Genomic DNA, 18,429 nt, shown 5'->3' on the forward strand with positions numbered 1-18,429 from the left:
CCTATCTCAAAAAATCCAGTCTATGGCAGATGACTTTATAAATACAATGTATATTTGATATTTTTACCATTTATTGTAACAAGTCTGTGATCTCCAACCCTAAAATGAAATCACGACAGATATTAATAAATCCAAGATTTTTTTTTTTTTTTTTTAAACCGTCCTATTCTATATTTGGCTTTCCCTCTATATATGATCCAAACGACTTGTAAAGCACTTCATGGCATGTGAGTGCATGTTACGACGACCAGGCAGAAGATGCGCAATTAGCTGTGGAATGAACATGGGTAATACTCCTCTAATATTTAAAATTTAACATTTAACATTTCATTTTTCCATTTACAAATGAGATATTTCTACATTTGTTGTGAAGCCACGTTATCTTGGATTTGCTTATTCTTGCCCCACCCATACTCCAAAGGCTTTCAATTACTTCGATAGTGTAAACAAAGAATTTCCCTATCAATATAGTTTAATCCATGTAGTTGGTTAGTTACGATTTTAATAGGTTACAGATTACAGCATAAAATTTTACATGTAATTATCTTAACCTGACAATGTAATCGTCTTTGTTTGCTATACTTCAACCAATATCTGTATATGTAAAAATTAAAGAAGAGCTATGAGTATGAAGTATGAACACAGTAATGGGTACTGTTTATGAACTATACTCTAAAATCTTCAAAAAGTTACTATCTGAAATGTAATAGAGCAAATAAAAATACGAGCATATATGCACATGACAGTGCGATGAACTGATGACATTCTTGCATACTTGTGAAATGTACCATAAAGTCGTTAAAAATTAGTACTAGCATTATTGCTTACTAGTCGAAGTAGTTTCTTTTTATGCTAGGTAATTGTTTATTACAACGAAGAGTGTGATGTACTATGATTACTGCTTTAATTCAAATCTGATAGTCCCACATGTCACTTGTAAATTCAAAGAGAGTGATATATAAATGCATGACAGTGGTGTATCGACTGTCTAGACTGTGTCTCCTACGAAAATGCCACACATATCTTGGAATCTTCTCATTATTATCTCTTTTTCCTTGTTTCTTCCCTGTCTCATTTTGTTTTTTTTATAGTTCCTCCAATTACCAAGTTACTTCTTATGTCTTTTTTTAATTTAATTTATTGTGTCTACTAACTACTCTTGGAATTGCAATAAACCATTTTGTTTTCTTTTCTTTCTAGTTAGGGACTTTAATTTTCAGCTTATAACAAAAGTAAGTGATTTCTGGGAGATAACAGTTGCCGCTCAAACACACATACTAACAGCAAATCACTTTCAATGTAACTCAACTTTGTTGGTAGGATCGTAATAACGGGACGTCATGCGGAAACTAACCAAAAAAATCTTAAAAGGCTATAAATCAGATATAAAGAAAAGTATGCTAAAATATGCATTAAAACATGATTTGACCAATTGACCTACATATAATAAAACTAATATAAATGAAAGTGTAAGAACTTTTGATAGAAAAATCTCTCCCTAACTAAGACTTTCTAATAACTACATTGTAGATGCTATTATTTTATTTTTATCTCAAAAAAATAATTTTTTATTTATAAAAGTCCAAAACTTCTCATACAAATAAAAGAATAGATATGATAGAGTCCTTTTTCCACAAAAAAAAAAACTTTTTCTATTGGGAAATCTTAACAAATCTTGGAATCTTCTCATTATCTCTTTCCCCTTATTTCTTCGTGTCTCATTTTGTTTTTTATAGTTCCTCCAATTACCAAGTTACCTCTTATGTCTTTTTTTAATTTAATTTATGGTGTCTACTAACTACTCTTGGAATTGCAATAAACCATTTTTCTTTTCTTTTCTTTCTAGTTAGGGACTTTAATTTTCAGCTTATAACAAAAGTAAGTGATTTCTGGGAGATAACAGTTGCCGCTGAAACACACACACTAAAAGCTAATCACTTTAAATGTAACTCAACATTTTTTGGGAAATTTTCAAAAATTATACAGCCCAACATAAAATATTACGCCACATGGCTATATTTTCAGTTTCTACAATATTATACAACACTATATATGAGAAAAGCATTATACATTATATATCAACCTTATTTGAAAGTGTATAATAGTATATAAAAGGTGTTTATATACAAATATGAACTAAACAAGCTCAAAATATGGACTACAGTCAAACCTCTCTATAATTGTCATTCGTTATAACAGCATTTCACTATAATGGCCTGATTTTCTCCGGAATCGATTTTTTAAGTTATATTTTACTTCTCTATAACAGTATTCTACCTATAACAACAATGACATTCATACTAGCTGTACACTCTTTGTAGAATTACCTCTCTATAACAGTCATACTCAAATATTGTGTAATCATATTTTGTAAGAAATATAATATTATGTATAAAAATAAAAAGATATTGTTAGAGTCAACTGTTACTTGAGGTGAGATAGAAAAATCGATTGAGATAGAAGAGTCAATTGTTAAGCTCTTAGACAGTCTTCAAGGGAAAGCTATTGAATTCCCTTTTACTGAAAGTTTGGACAAAATTTTTCGTCAATTCAAGCGTAATATTATCATTAGGAGACTGGAATTTACGAAATAACCTACAATTATAAAGTTCTTAAGTCAAACTTGAAATATTTAAATTCTCAATTAATTTCAAATGCATATGTTCCTTAGATTTTTTTTTTATCGGTATGGTACAAGTATGATTTATGAGTAATTTATTAGTGTTTTTAATTTTTTAATTAATGTGATATGAAAATCAGTGGGATTTTAAAATTAACAAATATATTATTTTCGTTTATATGTAACACATAAAGTACATAAAAATAATTATTTGCATACTTTTGTTTATAACAGCTAAATGAGATATAAACATCAAATGTCAGTATACATACATAACAGCACATCCCTATAGCAGTCATGAAATTTGCAGACAAACGCTGTCATTATAGAGAGATTTGACTGTGTATGGCGTAAATATTTTCTCTCAGTAGGCATAGAGCGTAATTTCCCCAACTTTATTGTTTCTCCTCTCATTTTTTAAACAAAATCAAAGAAAATTAAAGGGCACCGCTAAACTTGGTAAGTGATGTCTCTACACGTGTCGCTTTTAGATTACTTGCACGCTGAAGGGATGACATTATTAGGGTTAAATGGAAACATACCCTATTATTTTGAGTTGGTGAATGAGAAATTCAATTGCACTTAATAATAGTACTAGTATACTCGATATCTTAAATGTTTACACTATATTCATAGCTCCGAGTTAAAGGTAGTCGGTGCCAGATCTGTTTTCTAAAACCTGAGAATTGAATTTGCGTTAATGAAAGTATAATCGAAATTTTATCTGTCTCGTTTGGTATGATGAATAAGAAAAAATAGTCCTGGGATAAAATTTAGTGCCGCCTTATCTCACGTTTGGTTTGAATAAAAACTCGGGATAACTAATACCGGGATTATAGTATTTTTTTTTATTCCACCTTGAGGGTGGAATAAATAATCCCGGGATAAGTTGTTTCCAACCAAACGAGCCCTAAAAACTTAAAAGAACTTGGAAAACTTCTAAACATGTTTTCCAAACTGCAAATTTCATATTTTATAATAAAGCTAAAATTATGGCAAATTTGATAAACATACACCTATTTGAAATAACCACTAATTAAGGGTCACTCAGTTTGAGAGATAAGGGATTACAATCTCGACCTTGAATTGAACATTAGTTTATCTTGCGATTAGTTGGATTTTCAGTTTCGAAATTAACAATTTCGGGATTAGTTGTATCACAATTAATTATTTTTAATCCATGTTGAGGCTGGAATAATAATTCCGAAATTATTAATCCCAGGATAAAAGAACAAAATGCTCATTTGCTTTTCTCCAAAGCTTTTCTCCCAAACTTTTTAAACAAATGCAAGGTTAATACTATTAGTAGTAATAGTGATGTATACTCCTTATCTTAAATGTTTACACTATATTCATAACTCCGAGTTAAAGGGAGTCGGTGCCAGATCTGTTTCCTAAAACCTGAGAATTGACTTTGCGTTTAAGAAAGTATAACTGAAAATATCTATGTGAAAACTTAAGGGCCTGTTTGGAAAGCCACCAGATAATTGGAATTGGATGTAATACACAGTTTGGCCTGAATTACTTGGTTAGGTGGGAATTGGGAGTAATTGAGAGGAGGTAATTACACTCTTCAATTCTCAAGGGGGCAGAGAATTGGGTGTAACTACACCCTGTAATTACAGGGTTCCTTTTTTCTTTTTTAATTCATTTTTATTTCTATTATTTAATTTCTTTTTTGTTTTCACTTTTTTATTATTTGTATTTTTAAAAATATATTTTTCTTTCATTTCCTTTCTTCTCATTCACAGCGTTTACTTCTTGTGGTTCCATGTAATTGCTCGTATTTTTTTTTTATTCTTTTAGCATAAATGTGTTATTATTCTAATTTTTGAAACTACACCTCTTAGTATTAGAAAGAATGAATCATTAACAACTTGACATATAATAGGTGATGTTATTAAAGTAGAATTTCGTTGTGAATGAGGTTATAGACTTATATTTTCCCTTTCTTTTGAAATATATTTACTTAAGTTATGTTGGAATTACTTATGTTATGTTGGAATTTCACATAAGAGTATTATGTTAAACTTTTTCTTTTTCTTTTGAATTTAGTTTATATTTTTATTTTTATTTATTTACTTTAGTATTATTGACTTGTTATTTCACATTCCATGCTGTTAATTGATAAATTTTTTTGGTCAAACATTTAAATAATGTTATGGCATTATATTTATAAATATTAATTTTTTTTGTCAAACATCCCATCCATGATGTTCTCACAAAAAAGTCTGCATTTAATTTTTATAATTAATTAAAATTAAAATATTATTAATTTAATAAAAATATATATCAATTATTTTTTTACAATATTAGTTACAAATATAGGATTATTAATTAATATATTTTCAAGAAACAATATGTTGTTAAATATCTAATCTAATATCATTTATAAAGGCAAATATTTTTCAAATGTTAATTTTTAATTTTTGATTATTAAAATTTTATTTTTAAATTAAATTAACTGTGTAATTATACTTGTGCAACCAAACAGCACGCTTGTAATCACACAGTAATTACATTATGACAAACAGACCGTTATAATTACAATACTGTATAATTACTAGGCTGTGTAATTACTACCCTGGTAATTACACCAATTCCAATTACCAGGTGGCTTTCCAAACAGACTAAAAGAACTTGGAAAACTTCTAAACATGTTTTCCAAACTGCAAATTTCATATTTTAAAATTAAAGTTAAAATTATGGATGAATTTGATAAACATGCACTTATTTGAAATAATCTCTAAGGGGTCGTCTGGTTGAGCGATAAGGGATTAGAATCATGGGATTAAGTACGAGGTTAGTTTATCTCATGTTTGTTTAAAATTTTTATTGCGGGGACTAACAATCCCGGAATTAGTTATACCATAATTTTGTATTATTTTTATCCCAAATTAAGAGAGCGAAATTACAATTTTGGTATTACTAATCCCGGGATAAAAGAACAAAATATCATATTCGCACTTCTCCAAAGTTTTTCTCTCAAACTTTTTACACAAAAACGAGGTTAAAACTGAAAATAAAAGTTTATCCCAATTTATTTACTTTAAATCAAACACATGTTTTATATTATATCCTATATATTTCATTTTTAGTATGATCAACTAAATATTTACCAATAAAAATATATCAATTAAACAATCTCGATATTACAATCAGGGGCGGATCTAGCCTATTAAGTGGGGGTTCAATTGAAACCCCAACTTTCGACACGGAATATAATTTTATGTGTAAAAAATTATTAAAATTATATATATAGTAGATATAAACCCATAACTTTTAAAATATAATTAGTTCAATACTAAAATTTTTAAGATTGAACCCACAGAATCTAAATCCTGAATCCGCCTCTGATTACAATCCTACTATTATTATTCCCGAAATAACTTATTTTCCAACCAAAGGAACCCTAAATACTATTTCAAAGTTTTGAAGCGAGATCTACGGACAATGTTTCTCCAATCTGTTGAATGGCAAAACATGCCAAAATAAGAAGAAGAGGTCCATAATAGAAGTCTACTTTACCCCTTTTGTAAGTCGTTGGCAGCTGTAGAAATTTCAATGAAAAATGAAGAAATTAAACGCGTTGTCCAAAAATGTCTGACCAAGTCAAAACCTTCTATTTTTCTTTGGTGGCTCATCACTCATACTCCCTCCCAATAAAAAAGAATGTCGTACTTAATTATTTGTGTAATCCTTAAAAAATACTAATTCTTAAAAAAAAAAAAGGTAATTTGACTAAATTATTCTAATTAAATAGATATTGAGATTTGATCACATAACTCTTGTATCCCAAGATAAAAAAAAAGTTAATTTTTCTCGATTTGATAATTGACACTCTTTTGGACCCAAAAAAAATTAAGTAGAACTTTCTTTTTGATCGGAGGGAGTATTTTGCAAAAAAAATCGGCTGATTCTACTTCCTTAGTTCTATTTTTATTACAATAACAGTATCTTAACTTGTTTGGGATTAAGATCATAGTAATAAATGCCGTTTACATGAATTTATATGATTATTTTTGAGTAAATCGCTCAAATATTTTGTGGTACAACACTTCTGTCTTACTACTTAACTTAATATGAACTAGCAAATTGTAGAAACTTTAGCAAATTAGGTTAACACAAAGTCACACAAGCTTCAACATATTATTCGTCACATAATGACCCATGGAAGAGTAATAATATATCATGTTAAGTAAATTCCATATAAAGGGCTCCTAATATTAAATTTTGGGGAAACTTCTTAGATATGTTCTCTTAGATTTCAAATTCAAATACTTAGCTTTTCTACGTAACGACAAATGTATACATATTTATAGCGTGTGGTATTTTCAGGTGCAGTATAAAAGATTTTGGAATAAATCAATCAAATCTATAATTAGTCATATCAGAGGAGTGTTTATCATAATCAGATCTTCAATTTTTCAAAAGCAAAATTTTATTTTTTGAAAAATAATATTCCGTATTCTGAATTTATTTATTTCTAATGACATAACACTACCCGAAACAAGACATTAAAGAGCCCAATTTGAAGTTCCAAAATATTTCTCTTAAAAAGTAGATAATTTTTCTTTCTTTCTTTTATTATATAAATTTTACACTTCTTTTCACAATCTTCAATATTGTTTAAAAGAAAATAAAATAATAAAATTCATTCTTAAAAGTTTTGGGGGCTCAAAAATTTGGGAGCCTAAACCGATAGCTTTACTGGCCTAACACTTGAACCAACCCTGACCCATAATTAGAAACTTTATTATCAGTTTCAACACTTTCATTTAAACATATATAAGCTTCCTCCTTTCGTTTCAAAATAAGTGTCGTCTTAGTTTTTTTCACGTCCACTAAGAAAAATAATAAATACAAGATGTAATTTACTAAATTACCCTTATTCATTAGATTTTTTTTTATTTTTTTAGAATTGAACAATATTAAAGAGGACTACTTTTTTTTAATGTTAAGGGCATAGTTAAAAAATACATGCCAACTTTCGTCTTTAATTTCTAAAGTGATTTATATTTTGAGATAAATTTTTTAAGCTAAAACGACACCTATTTGAGACAGATGGAGTATTTAAAATTAACTAATCAAAACGAATTTTATAAGTAGTCATATTATAGGAGTGTTTAACTGTTTATCATAATCAAGTCTTTAAATTTTCAAAAATAACTTTAGTTTAAATTTTTGAAAAGGTATTTGAAAAAAATACACATACTCCGTATTTTGTCTGTCGGTAGAAGATTGTTGTACTAATATTCTCTTAACAGTTGACACGTTTCTATGGTAATAAAACACTGAAATCTCGCCAAAATATTAGGCATTACACAGTGTGAAGTCAACAATACTACAAGCTCTCTTTCTATATAAACTACAACAAATCTCCACAATTTCATTACCACTTCAAAGAACCTTATTTTTCTCATACTTTCTTCAGATCCAATAGTAACAATGGCAGCAGCAACACCATTGTTGAAAGATGAGCTAGATATAGTCATACCAACAATTAGAAACCTTGATTTCTTGGAGATGTGGAGACCATTTTTTCAACCATATCATCTTATTATTGTTCAAGATGGTGACCCTTCTAAGAAAATTCATGTACCTGAAGGATTTGATTATGAGTTATATAATAGGAATGATATTAACAGGATTCTTGGTCCTAAAGCTTCTTGTATATCATTTAAGGATTCTGCTTGTAGGTGTTTTGGTTATATGGTGTCTAAGAAGAAGTATATCTACACCATTGATGATGATTGCTTCGTAAGTATATTGTAAATTTTTTACCTTTTTTTGTTTGTCATTACTTAGTTTTGTTTTGTGGGGGTCAATAAAAATTGGATCTTGGTGAATATTTTTTGTGAGTACTCAGTTTTAATTTGTGGGTGTCAAGAAAAACTGGATCTTGGTGAGTTTTTGGGGGTTTTAAGTGTCAATTTTTGTGTGCTGTTTGGTACTCACTTGGGGTTTTGACTAGAGTGTTATTGTTAAATCCTCTTAGCTGAATTTTACCCCCTTTTTTTTTTATTGTGATTGAAAAATTGGATCTTGGTGAATTTTTTGGGGGGTTTCAAGTGTAAACCTTTGTGTTTTACTTGGTGAATTTTACCTTTCTTCTTTGTGATTAATCAGTTTTTGTTTTGTGGGTGTCAAGAAAAATTGGATCTTGCTGAGTTTTTGGGAGTTTCAAGTGTCAATTTTTGTGTTTTGTTTGATACTCACTTAGGGTTTTGACTAGGGGTTTGAAAGAAAGTGTTAAATTATCTGAGCAGCTTTATAATTTATATGGATCTCTTCAATAAAGTTAGGTTTGGGCATTATTTTATTTGGACCTAGGAGATCTAATTAAAAACCTGCTGATCTGCAAGTATATGGTGTTTGCAAATCCCTTGACAGCATAAATCTCTTCTTTTGGTTAATTTTTATGTGGTTGTACATTTTATGCTACTCTCTCTCTATATGGAAATTTTGGTGAAGTTAACTGGACTAGCATTGTAGTTTATAATACAATTAATTTAATTTTTTGTACTATTAAGGCTATTTTTTTTTGGTTGCATAGTTTTAAAAATAGAGGTACCAACTTGATCTTGGTGTATTTGAGCCAGATCTACTAAAGGCTTCATGTTTTCTTTTTGCTTTCTTTCTCCTCCCTGTTTTGATACATGGCTTATTGGCTGATTTGAGATTTGAAGTTACCTATAATGTAATTATGTAGATTACTTTATGATACCTCCTTTTGGAATTGAGTGTTTTGACTGTTTGTATGTGACTTGGGCCCATGCAATAATGAGATCTATTTTCAAATAATGACTTCATATCTAAGGGCTGCTTTAGACTTTTGTAGTAAAGAGGAAGCCTTTCCATCTTAGGCCCATATATTAGGCAATTGTGTCACACTTTTGACCAATTTTCCCAATCACAAGTACTTCTTTAATAGGAGAATCCTATTAGATTGCTCTGCTCCTATTAATAGTGGAGCCCGGGATCTACTCTACAATGGGATTAGAAAAATGTAAGAATGCCACATCAGCCTTTTGAACTTGCTACCTAAAGCAAATTTTTGAACTGTCTTTACTGCTTCTCTAGAAGCTTTTCATATGTCAAGGTGATTCAACAATTTATACATATAAGAAAACATTGTCTTACCTACTTGCTTAGTATAATTTTGTTATGAAGGGACTTCACCCTTGGCTCTAATACCCTTGATCTGATAGTTGATTTTGTCTGTTATTTAATTGATCACGTGCTGAAGTCTTGTTGCTTGCTGATGTGTAGGTGGCCAAAGATCCATCTGGCAAAGACATCAATGCACTTGAGCAGCACATAAAGAACCTCCTGTGTCCTTCCACTCCGCATTTCTTCAACACTCTGTATGATCCATACAGAGAAGGTGCAGATTTCGTTCGTGGATACCCTTTCAGTATGCGTGAGGGTGCTCAAACAGCTGTTTCTCACGGCCTTTGGCTCAACATCCCTGACTATGATGCACCTACTCAACTTGTTAAGCCACGTGAGAGGAACACGAGGTAATATTTCCCATAAATCCATTCTTAGAGCTTATTGAATTACTCATTGTGGTTAGATTTGGTAAACTAGTTAACATTAACATCTATACGATTTCCAGGTATGTAGATGCAGTCATGACAATTCCTAAGGGCACTTTGTTCCCCATGTGTGGAATGAATTTGGCATTCGACCGTGAGCTTATTGGACCTGCAATGTACTTTGGCCTCATGGGTGATGGTCAGCCAATTGGTCGTTACGACGATATGTGGGCTGGCTGGTGCATCAAGGTAATATTATCTATTTTTTCTGTAGATGCAGCAATGATTTCTACATTAACCTGAGAAATGATTAAGAGCCTGTTTGGATGGGCTTAAAAAAAGCAGCTTATAAGCTGAAAACAGCTTATAAGCTAAAACAAAATAAGTTGGGCTACCCCAACTTATTTTTTTTGGCTCAGCTTACAGCTTATAAGCTGCTTTAGATAAGCTAAGCCAAACGGGCCCAATTATTTTTTTAGCTTATTTTAAGCACAAAATGGCTTTAAGCTGGCCAGCCAAACACTCAAAAAAGCTGAAAACAGCTTATAAGCAACTTATAAGTCAATCCAAACGGGCTCTAAGCAACATTAACTAGAAGAACTATTATAAGACCAAGAATGTGATATTGTTTTTGCCCTCCATTAAATTTTGGTCTAGTATTACTCTTGCTGTTAGGAAAAAAACTCTTGTTTGACCTTGACTCTTAATAGAGCTCCAACCTAAGGGTAATTTTAAACCATAGTCAAAAGTTGAGGGGCAAATTTGGACATCTTTTTCTCTAAAAAATGAGCACTTCGTTAAGGGCAAAGATCAGATGCGAGACGATTTGCTAACAACAAATGTATGAATAATTTGAAATTATAACAAAGGAGAAAATTGAACAATTTCAAATAATACAAGGATAAATTTTGGACATTTGTTGTTTTATATTTTTAGCTTGTGTTAAGATAAAAAGCTACTTAGAGTATGATAATTGATACCCTTTAAGATGTCTCATCCAGAGTAAACCCCAATACTACCTTTCATGACATATTTTGTGTATTGAAGCATCTTGGTTGAATGACAGAATCCTAACATAGAATCATCTATTTTATAGGTTATATGTGATCATTTGGGACTGGGTGTCAAGACTGGTCTGCCTTACATATGGCACAGCAAGGCAAGCAACCCTTTTGTTAACCTCAAAAAGGAGTACAAAGGCATCTACTGGCAAGAAGAGATCATTCCATTTTTCCAATCTGCAACTCTTCCTAAAGAGTGCACAAGTGTTCAGCAGTGCTATCTTGAACTGTCGAAACAGGTCAAGGACAAACTTTCCAATCTAGACCCTTATTTTGCCAAGCTAGCAGATGCCATGGTCACATGGATTGAAGCCTGGGATGAGCTTAACCCTACCGGTGAAGGTTTGGCTAAGCCTTCCGTCGCGAATGGCCCGGCAAAGTAGGTTATGGTCCTTCCTTTTACAGATTGAGTCGAGTTGAGCTGGATTACAGTATTTATCTATTTACTTGTTTAATTTTGGTCTAGGATGTACTTCATTGTAGACTCTAGCTTTTGCTACTCTTGCAGAGATTGTATTATTTATTTGTTGAATTTAATTCCAAACTTGAGAGTTGAGGCTTTTGAGGTTATCCATTTTATCTATCCCTCTTAGTATAGATGTGGTATAATTGCCTGCCTTTCCTATATCCCTCATGCTACATTGTTCATCATGGATGACGTCAGTTATGGAAAATGGATCTTTTCATGCAAATTGCTGAGCTTATATGATGCTTCTCTATTTCTGTTTTATTATTGTTCTATCTTTCAGATTGTGCATGCAGATACTGTTGTACTGGTGATAATTTAGTTGCTCATTACTCGTATCGCCAGTTCTTGGGGTTATGTCATTTCTGCACTACAACACTTTATAACTCCGTTTTTTATTTAATGTCTTTTATAAAAGCTTGCTACGGTTCACCTACCGAGTTGGGGCTAGGCACGTCATGGCTTAGGTAAAATTGGTCGTGACAAATTTAGGGTGCAGTTTGGAGCACGACATTAGTTCCAATCCTAAATTAGTATACGTTGTCTAGGTTGGGCAGAAGATTTTGATTTCGAGGATTCAATATTGTGTGATGGCTATCAACTTAGTGTTTTTATTCAGATTTGAGATTGGGTATACTTAAGATTGATTATGTTTTGTGAGAGTCGCATATTATTGGCTATTGCTGAGTAACCGCATCATAGTAAACTATAGATGTATACACATTGGTATCAAGATTATGAGTTAGGTGTGGATTGGTATCAATATCAATAGTGACCTTTTGGAATCAAGATTTCCAGATGTAGTACATGAGGTTCGCGGACCATTTGTATATGAATTTGGAACTTTATCTTACCATTGAACTTAGTTTTAACATATGACTCCTATTTAAGATTCAATAGATTTGAGCTAAGAAAAAAGCAATCATACATAATCTAATGCTTAAAGTATAGATATGTATAGTAGCAGAGTGGAAGGGCCATGCAAAAGTGAGAAGCAACATAAGGAAAATGCCCGATTTTGTAAATGACATGAATCATGATAATCTATTGTGTCGCCTTCTTGAAATACATTCTACCAAGTTGTATCCAAGATCAATAAGAGTGCTTTTCTCAACTTATTTACAGTTGCTTTATTGAAAGCTTGTTGGTTTAGTCATTTCAATAAAAAAAGTAATTAAAAACCACCTTATCTCCAGATAAAAGAAGTTAAAGGTTTCGTCGTCTCTTAGGTATAGCAGAGAAAGAAAAGAGCTCGTCAACGAGCTCTGAATTCTTGCTATTATGTCAACTTAAATAACAAAAACAAAGAAGGAAAAAAATGAAAAAATCTTGCAAGTTGCACTTCAATCCCTAAGATTTAAGTTATATACGCTGAGCAAAAATATTTCTTTACACTAGCGTAAACTGCAAAGACTTTTGACTTGTAGGATTTCCTTGTGAGCTTTAAACGCATTTGGCCGCTCGGTAAAAAATAGGGAAAACAACACAAAATACCTCTAAAATGTAAATTATTTACCCGTCAATGCCCCCTTCTAAACTAATTACCCTACCGGCCGAATATTTACCCAAGTACCCCCTCGCCCAAAACCCTTCTTACATGATACAGTCGCACTATATTTATATATCATGATGTTATGATGGAGGACTAGAAGGATTGAAGCAGTCCTCCATTATATTGTCTCAGCATATTTATGTACCGCGGTGGTATCACAGAGGAATAAGGAGTGTCTCATCGACGAACTGAAGCATTCCTCCATGATACTATCACAATATATGTATATAAGATGATAGTATCATAGAGTTATTTTTTTTTTGGAGAAAAGTGCCTTTTGAATAAATGAACTGATACCATCTCAGTATATTTATATACCATGTTGATATCATAATTTTGGGGGCATTTCGGATAAATAGTTTCAGGGGTATGAAAGTAAGAGGGGTACGGGCGGATACTTACTTTGTTTTCAGGAGGCAGCGATGTTCTTTCCCCTGCACAACAATGATGATAGCCGATATACAAAAAATACACAGAAACTAATTATGTATAAAATATGTATGTTTGTAAAAAAATCCTTTTTGGGTTCTCACAAAACCAGGCTGTTTTTTGGGCTATGAAGGCCCACTGTTGGACCACATTAGCCCACTTCACTTTCTTGTTTTTCTGGACATTATAACTCACTATTGTTGGAAAAATTTAAAAATAAAAATGGCCCATGCAGGTCTCGAACCTGCGACCTTCGCGTTATTAGCACGACGCTCTAACCAACTGAGCTAATGGGCCGCACGCCTCAATGTTAGCAGTTAGTGTATTTAATAACTCATTATACTAATTCAGCACAGCTAATCTAACTTCACATCAGAAGCATCATTCTTTTCCTAATTATGATTTTACTGGGATATTCTATTAGTGTTAATTTTAGATTTGATTTGGATAATCTAAAACATATACTGTCTTCTAATTATTCATTAGTTCAGATATTCTTATTAATCACTCCCTCTTTAAGAGGGTAAATTTCACATATGGTCAGTTAACTATCATTTTTTCCCACAAAAGTCACTTAACTATCGTTTCTAACACAAAGTCACTTAATTTTGGGTATACTAATACAAAAGTCACTAAACCACTTTCTAGTGCCCCTAAACCACTTTATATTGAAAAGCTCATTTTTTTACTCTATTTTTTAAAAAACAAAATTGGATAAATTAAAAAATTAACTAAAAGGCTCAACCCGACCCGACCCGAACCGAACCCAAAACCCATATAAGTAAAATAAATATTAAAGGAACTGAATCCACACTTCCTTCGAGAATACAATATTATTTTTTACTCTTTTTTTAAAAAAAACTAATAAATAAAAGATTAATTAAAAGGGTTCAACCCGACCCGATCCAAAACCCATATGAAGAAGGTATATAACATTTCCACATGAATGCTCTAAAAAACAAGACTTGATCTGAATAGTTGGATCAGTCTTACTCACTGCAGTAGCATACACTTTAAAAGGACACCTAACGTGCTTGCATTTGCAAAGCTGAAACCTGCTCTTAATACCATAATTCCTACAAGCATCTTTAACCCTGCTCAAAGATTCTAAATTTCAGTCCAAGTTCCAAAATTGGATTATTTTTATGCTTTCTTCATATGGGTTTTGGATCGGGTCGGGTTGAACCCTTTTAATTAATCTTTTATTTATTAGTTTTTTTTAAAAAAAGAGTAAAAAATAATATTGTATTCTCGAAGGAAGTGTGGATTCAGTTCCTTTAATATTTATTTTACTTATATGGGTTTTGGGTTCGGGTCAGGTCGGGTTGAGCCTTTTAGTTAATTTTTTATTTATCCAATTTTGTTTTAAAAAAATAGAGTAAAAAAATGAGTTTTTTACTATATAAAGTGGTTTAAGGGCACCGGAAAGTGGTTTAGGGACACCGGAAAGTTGTTTAGGGACTTTTGTATTAGTATACCCAAAGTTAAGTGACTTTTGTGTTAGAAACGATAGTTAAATGACTTTAGCGAAAAAAAGTGATAGTTAAGTGACCACATGTGAAATTTACTGCAAAAATAATAATATGTTTATGGCATATTATAGACTCAAATATGTGTTGTATGAGTAGAGAGCATGCTGTGATTGTAAGCAGAAAATTAGTTAGTACTCCGATTTCCTATCTCATAGTGGCATTTTTTGCTTTTCAAAATTTAAATTACGTGAGTATTGACTAACATTTTAAAAGTTATTTTTGTATCATATTGACATGAGAAGAATTGCAACTTATAGTACTTTTTTTATAGTTATTGAACATCGAAATTTTAATATCGAGTTGACGTAATTCAGTTTAGCTTCAAAGATTAATCAAATTAACTCGCAAAAAGCGAAAAGTGTCACACAAATTGCGGCGGAGGGAGTAATAACGTACGTACATCTAAAAGATAGTGGTGGTACTACTTCACTCTAGCATTACTCTAATCAATTAACTACTTAATATCAAACTAATTAGGTTGGCTATATGAATATTTGTATCTAGAGGAATTATCAGAGTTCAACTATATTCTTTTATGATTTTTTAATTTATCGCAATCATCTTTGTTTATCTGAGTTTGCAACCGACTTCATTTTTAAATTGATTTGAATTTTGTTTAGTATAATATATCTAAACTTTTCAGAATGTTGATTTGATTTATAAAAGTATACCACTTGAACGAAACAAGAAAAGACAATAAGAAGAAAGAGGGCTGCTACTATTGTCAAGATGAGACTGCATTAATAATAACCAAGAAATTTACGCTCTGATTCTATTTAGGGATAATAGCAACTCCAGTTATGGTCCTTCAGTTATTAATTCTAGTAAATTTTAATTTCAATCCTGGTAATATATAATTAAACATATTTGATTTTCCATTAACTAGAAAATGTGCTTTTGGTGCATGACAAGTTGAGAGTGGTCCCATAGTCTATCTTTGATCTCAAATTGTTCCAGTCCAGCTCAGCTAAGGTGAGTCACCATGAGTCCGTGGAGGCCATTCCAGATATATCTTTTCTTTCTAATGTTTATATACTTGGGTTATGCCCAAATAATCATATTATTTCCTCTGAATTAAAAAAAGAGTCCACTTAGCTATTTACACACTCTTTAAGAAAATATTAATTCCTAGAAGAATTTTTTTTTGATTAAACTACCCCTAATTAAATAGGTATTGAGAGTTGATCATATAACACTTAATAAGGGCAAAGGCAAACCTGGAAAAACAGGATTAATTCTTTATTTATTTGATAAGTGGACACTTTGTTTGACCCGAAAAAAAAGGTTAAGTGGACACTTTTTTTTATCCGAAGGAGTAGTATTCTAGAGTCGCTTCATCAAGTGTTTACGAATTTTGTATTGAACTTATATTTTCGCTCTTCCCCGCATTTGTATTATGAGATTGTCTAGCTACTAATATATACGTATTGTTTAAATCGTATTCTAGCAAGCTTAGATAGAGGGTTTGCCTGGTAAAAGTAGTGGCTTGTTGGTACCTAAGTTCCAGATTTGGATTGTGACGCAGGTCCCTCTTCTAAATCTGGAGGCCAACCTTGGACAGTATAGAGCAAAGGACTGACTTTGATTGTTTAGCCAACCCTGCACACTACTACCGTGCTGGCTAAATTATGTTTACTTTTCAGCTTCTTACACTTTATCCATTTATGCCGGGATCTTCCTGTAACAGTGAGGAATTCGGAAATTCAAAAAGAATTTTTTATTTCAAGGAGATTCAACCATTTATATATACTCCTTTTATCCCATATTAGTTGTCTTGTTTCCTTTTTTAAGAGTCAAGTTGATTAATCTTCATAGCTAAATTAGATTCGATCAATTGAATATTTTAAAATTATAATTTAGATATCTAAAAACTACACGTAAAATACTACAAGTTGCTATTATTCTCATATGAATATGGTGCAAAAATATATCTCAAAATATTAGTCAAAATTATATAGTTTGACTTTAAAAAAAAAAAAGTAGACAAGTAATATGAGACAGAGAGAGTATTGAAAAAGAATCATTTTTACCCTATTTATATTGTAAGATTTTTTAACATAGGAGGTTCAATTAAGGCTCCGGAACCAAAATGCCCCAAAAAAAACATTTTCAACCAAAATACCCCAACAAAAAAAAATGTTACGAAAATACCTTTACGCATAATTTATCACGCTTAAAGAAGTTAACGAGACGGTTCCGTTAATTTATAGCGCAAAGAATTCCTTTATAGTGTTTATCTTTTTTTTTTTCTTTTTTTTTCCCGGGCCTCTTTTGGTTAACCCTTCTTTCGTTACACTTTTTAACGTATTTGACCATAGATTAATCATGCTTCGGGACCCGAAACTTCAATATTTTATATAACCCTACTTATTTTTGTGCGATTAATAAGGTAGGATCAATATATCAAGGATAAAAGTTCGGATGGCGCGTTTTAGAGGTTGAAAAGTACTCGAACGCCATTTTCGTTTTCAAGGCTCGGTGACATTAGCTTGAAGTTCTTTACGAATACTTAAACTTGTTCATTAATAATTAATCAAAAGTTAGTCAAAATGGCAGCATTCATACAAAAAAAAAAAAAATTAATTAAATTGCATCATTCATAACCTTGAGTAGATGAAAATACTTAACATACTAATATTCTTCAAAATAACAAGATAATGATATATTAAACTTAAAACTAAAAATCACAACATTCTTAATCATCATCGAGTACAAGTCTTCAATATCGTCCTCGAGAAAAATATTGGCGGTTTCTTAAGACACATCTTTTTCGGTAGCGATTGTTCTCTACCCGGTTGATGATGCTTTGTTCTTCTACCAACTTTAGCATGTAAAATCTACATCGTCTTGCCAACATCCTGTTGTTTTCTTTTCTAAATGATGCAACTTTAGTATGTTAAGTATTTTCATCTACTCAAGGTTATGAATGATACAATTTAATTAAGTTTTTTTTTTTTTTTTTTTTTTTTGTATGAATGCTGCCATTTTGACTAACTTTTGATTAATTATTAATTAACCAGTTTAAGTATTCATAAAGAACTTCAAGCTAATGTCACCGAGCCTTGAAACGAAAATGGCGTTCGAGCACTTTTCAACCTCTAAAACGGCCATCCGAACTTTTGTGGATCCTTGATGTGTTGATCTTACCTTATTAATCGCACAAAAATAAGTAGGGTTCTATATAAAATATTGAAATTTCGGGGTCCCGAAGCATGATTAATCTATGGT

The 18,429-nt window shown here is 31.4% G+C and overlaps 1 protein-coding gene and 1 non-coding gene across 2 annotated transcripts; one reads left to right on the forward strand and one right to left on the reverse strand.

Moving 5' to 3' along the window:
- The first annotated feature begins 7,947 nt into the window (after nt 1-7,947).
- Nucleotides 7,948-11,784, forward strand: LOC132059848 (probable UDP-arabinopyranose mutase 2). Its single transcript, XM_059452658.1, has 4 exons — nt 7,948-8,380; nt 9,893-10,143; nt 10,242-10,410; nt 11,258-11,784. Exons 1-4 carry the CDS (start codon nt 8,069-8,071, stop codon nt 11,603-11,605), a joined length of 1,080 nt encoding a protein of 359 aa, XP_059308641.1. The 5' UTR covers nt 7,948-8,068; the 3' UTR covers nt 11,606-11,784.
- Nucleotides 11,785-13,892: 2,108 nt separating this feature from the next.
- TRNAI-AAU (transfer RNA isoleucine (anticodon AAU)) lies at nt 13,893-13,966 on the reverse strand. The gene has a single exon. It is a non-coding gene; the product is annotated as a tRNA-Ile (tRNA).
- Between the last annotated feature and the right edge of the window lie 4,463 nt (nt 13,967-18,429).

Source organism: Lycium ferocissimum, chromosome 6 (genome assembly GCF_029784015.1).
Source record: "Lycium ferocissimum isolate CSIRO_LF1 chromosome 6, AGI_CSIRO_Lferr_CH_V1, whole genome shotgun sequence".
Taxonomy (NCBI): domain Eukaryota; kingdom Viridiplantae; phylum Streptophyta; class Magnoliopsida; order Solanales; family Solanaceae; genus Lycium; species Lycium ferocissimum.

What these genes read in the sequence shown, in the direction of transcription:
- LOC132059848 (XM_059452658.1), top strand. Translation starts at nt 8,069, where the DNA reads ATGGCAGCAGCAACACCATTGTTGAAAGATGAGCTAGATATAGTCATA. An exon ending in CCACGTGAGAGGAACACGAG is followed by an intron (nt 10,144 to 10,241) that starts GTAATATTTCCC and finishes TACGATTTCCAG; the next exon opens with GTATGTAGATGCAGTCATGA. An exon ending in GGGCTGGCTGGTGCATCAAG is followed by an intron (nt 10,411 to 11,257) that starts GTAATATTATCT and finishes TCTATTTTATAG; the next exon opens with GTTATATGTGATCATTTGGG.